We start from the raw sequence: 3,030 nt of genomic DNA on the forward strand, positions 1-3,030 counted from the left end.
GGCAGGGTCCGGCATCGCTGCTCTCCACAGGGCAGGTTCTGCAGCACCTCACCTCAGTCCTGTCACGTGGTGCTCTCCTGGACAGGTAGGAGGAACAGCAGAGAGAAAAAACAGTTTGGGATATTAAATGACCCAGCAAGTCTCGAGTGTGGTGTTGGCTCCATGGCCAGGGCAAAAAGGCACTTGAAAGGCTGATCAATATACATTGGAAAGATGAGAGCTGACTGTGCAGGACAGATGCTGTTAGCCCAGCAAGGGGGAAAGTGCATGTTTGGAGAAATAGAAAAACACTTTGGAGTAAGGAACCCTCAGTGACGTAGAACTGCAGGGAAAATGAGAGTCTGAGCCTGAGGGATCTGCCCCAGGGAGCTCTCCGGAAGGAGGAGATGGTGGTTCCAGTGGCTTTGCTGGACCAAAGTGATGCCAGAGGTAACTGCCAGCCTGGGCAGGTGTGGGCTGTGAGAGCAGGGACATGGTCTGAGGAACATGCCAGGAGCAGTTATCCTGTGGATTTACAGTCTAAGGTGGATTTAAAGTCATAGTGCATGGAATAATTGATGCTCCAGTGCTTTCAGCCCAGAGCAGCTGTTAACAGATCAAAAAAAGAAAATCTGAGGTGGAGATTATTGATCTTTTCCTGTGCTGCAGTTTGAAAATGTTTAAAAATAGATGCTCTTGAGGTGGGAGCCTGTACCACGAGCTGTCTTGTTTCATGCCACAGGCAGCAGCTTTCAGCAAGTGCAGTTTAAAGGTTGAAAATGTAGAGGAAACATGTATTTAGACCCAAGAGCTTGCTGTTCCTGTGCAAAACATGAAACAGTGCCCTTGAACTTCAGGGCAGCACAAACCAGCACTGGGAGGCACTAAGAGCTGCTGGTTTCCATTGGGAAAATTCCTTTGCCCTGTAGTTTGTCTTGGTGGGCTGGGAGCTCAAAAGTCCATGGATTCCCTAACTCCATATATGGCTGGTAATTTCAGAGTGGAGAAACAGAGCAGTGTCTCCTTTCCTTGGCTTCCCTCCCTACTCTCCACAGCTGGGAGTTCAGAGCATCCCATAGTTCTGTTTGCAGAGCGTAGTCAAGACTTCTGGCTTGACTAATCCCTGACTAATTACAGGATGCTTTTCACACAACACGTCTGTGTTATTTTCCCTGCAGCCCACGCTGTGAGCACACCCCTGACAAGGTGAACCACGCCGTCCTGGCCGTGGGCTATGGAGAGGAGAATGGGACTCCTTACTGGATCGTCAAGAACTCCTGGGGCCGGCTGTGGGGCATGGAGGGGTAAGGGGGTCTTGGTGCCCACCATGCTCTGCCTGTACCTGGTGAAAGACACCACGTGCTGGCATTCCACTCACCCTCAGCCCCAGGCCACCCTTACACTCTCCAGCTGAAATTCAGCAGGTGGGAAGACACACGGAGACTCATCCCAGTCTGGGTGGTGACATGGCTCACAAAGCCAGTCCTGGGGTGACTGGTCAAGCAGAGCCTTGGATCAGTGGAGCTGCTGTGGTCCCTAGGGCTCAGCCAACCTGTCCAGAGCCAATGGTTCACCTGGCTCCTCTCTCCTGGTCTCATGGCTGGGGGAAAACAGGTTGTGCCAGGAGCGAGTTTCCAGCTTCACAATTGTTTCCAGCTGCAGGTGAACTTCTTGGGAGTCAGGTGCTAATTCTGCAGGGTGTAAGGGGGCAGGGAATGGCATTGCCTGGAGAGCTGCGGGCAGTTCCAGCCCTGTCACAGGTATCTGCTCCTTGGGCTGGGATGAGGAAGGGGCTGGCACAGAGAGAGCAGTCACCTTCACAGAGTCCCAGGCTGGTCTGAGTTGGAAGGTGCCTTAAATCCCATTCTGTTCCACCCCCTGCCGTGGGCAGGGACACCTTCCACTATCCCAGTGTGCTCCAAGCCCCATCCAGCCTGGACGAGGACACTTCAGGGATGGGGCAGCCACAGCTTCTCTGGGCACCCTGTGCCAGGGCCTCCCCACCCTTACCTGCCATGCTGGCTCTGCCATAGGAGGGAACGCTCACTCACACCCATTTCTCTCTTTTTTAGGTATTTCCTTATTGAACGAGGCAAGAACATGTGTGGTCTCGCTGCTTGTGCCTCCTACCCTGTTCCTCAGGTGTAGGAGGGCAGTGCAGGCTGGGGACAGGGGACAGGGCTGGAGTGATTGATCGTCTTCCAATTTCCGAGTGCTGAAATGATGAAAGGGAGAACAAGGTGCAACGCCTGCCTGCTGAAAGGTGTTACCTGCAGGCAGGTTCCTTGGCTTGCACACACCTCCTGCAGCAGCAAGAGCTGTGCCTCCTCTCTTCAGCCAAACCCACGCGTGCTCCTGTGCTGGTGCCAGGTTCCCTCCTCCTGCTCCCAGCCTGTGTTCCCAGGCGTGCCTCCATCCACCTGTCCCGACCCGGGACACCTGGAGGGGCAGCAGGGGCCACTTGGGTGCTGAGAAACCACACAAGTACAGATTTAGGGCACACAGAGCTCCCCCCGTCCTTCGGGTGGCTTTTTTGCAATCACCAGGTGTAAATTTTAGCGATTTTTAAATTTTCTTTGAAGGCAATTTCCCTGTCCTCTAAAGGAAGGATGAGTGAATGCTGTAATTTGTACGCTTTATCTATTTTCATGAAATGTCTGCTATTTTTTTGTATTAAAAATAGGGTATTTTAATGCACATAGAGAAGAAACGGGTGACTTTTCTTTAACCCATCAGTGAAGACGCGAGAACCTCGGTGCCGATTCTGAACAGGCGCTGGGGAAATGAAACCGCGTGTGAGCAGGGACACGTCTGTGTTACTTCACGCTGAAATCTGCCACCGACAATAAAGCTGCCTCGTCACCGGAGCGCTGTGCTGGGAGCTCTGAGGGGGGGGGGGGGGGGAGGCCGAGGGGCTCCGGCCTCCCCACGCGTTCCAGCGTGCCCTAAGACGGTGCGAAGCGTCACCTGCTTCTCGGGAGTACGGAGCGGAGCTCTGCGGCGGGGCTCAGCCGGGGCGGGGGCCGGGGCCTCTCCGCCCCTCCCGGCCTG

The 3,030-nt window shown here is 54.3% G+C and overlaps 1 protein-coding gene across 1 annotated transcript in view; it reads left to right on the top strand.

The window, feature by feature from the left end:
* CTSH (cathepsin H) overlaps positions 1 to 2,846 on the top strand; it is an 8,117-nt gene extending 5,271 nt beyond the window's left edge. Inside the window, exons 10-11 of the mRNA XM_008638268.2 lie at positions 1,158 to 1,283; positions 2,052 to 2,846. Coding sequence (XP_008636490.1) covers positions 1,158 to 1,283; positions 2,052 to 2,127 — 202 coding nt within the window. The 3' untranslated portion in view covers positions 2,128 to 2,846. The remainder of the gene's footprint in view (positions 1 to 1,157; positions 1,284 to 2,051) is intronic.
* The last annotated feature ends 184 nt before the right edge of the window (positions 2,847 to 3,030 follow it).

The sequence above is a fragment of the Corvus brachyrhynchos genome, unplaced genomic scaffold, assembly GCF_000691975.1.
Source record: "Corvus brachyrhynchos isolate BGI_N302 unplaced genomic scaffold, ASM69197v1 scaffold200, whole genome shotgun sequence".
Taxonomy (NCBI): Eukaryota; Metazoa; Chordata; class Aves; order Passeriformes; family Corvidae; genus Corvus; species Corvus brachyrhynchos.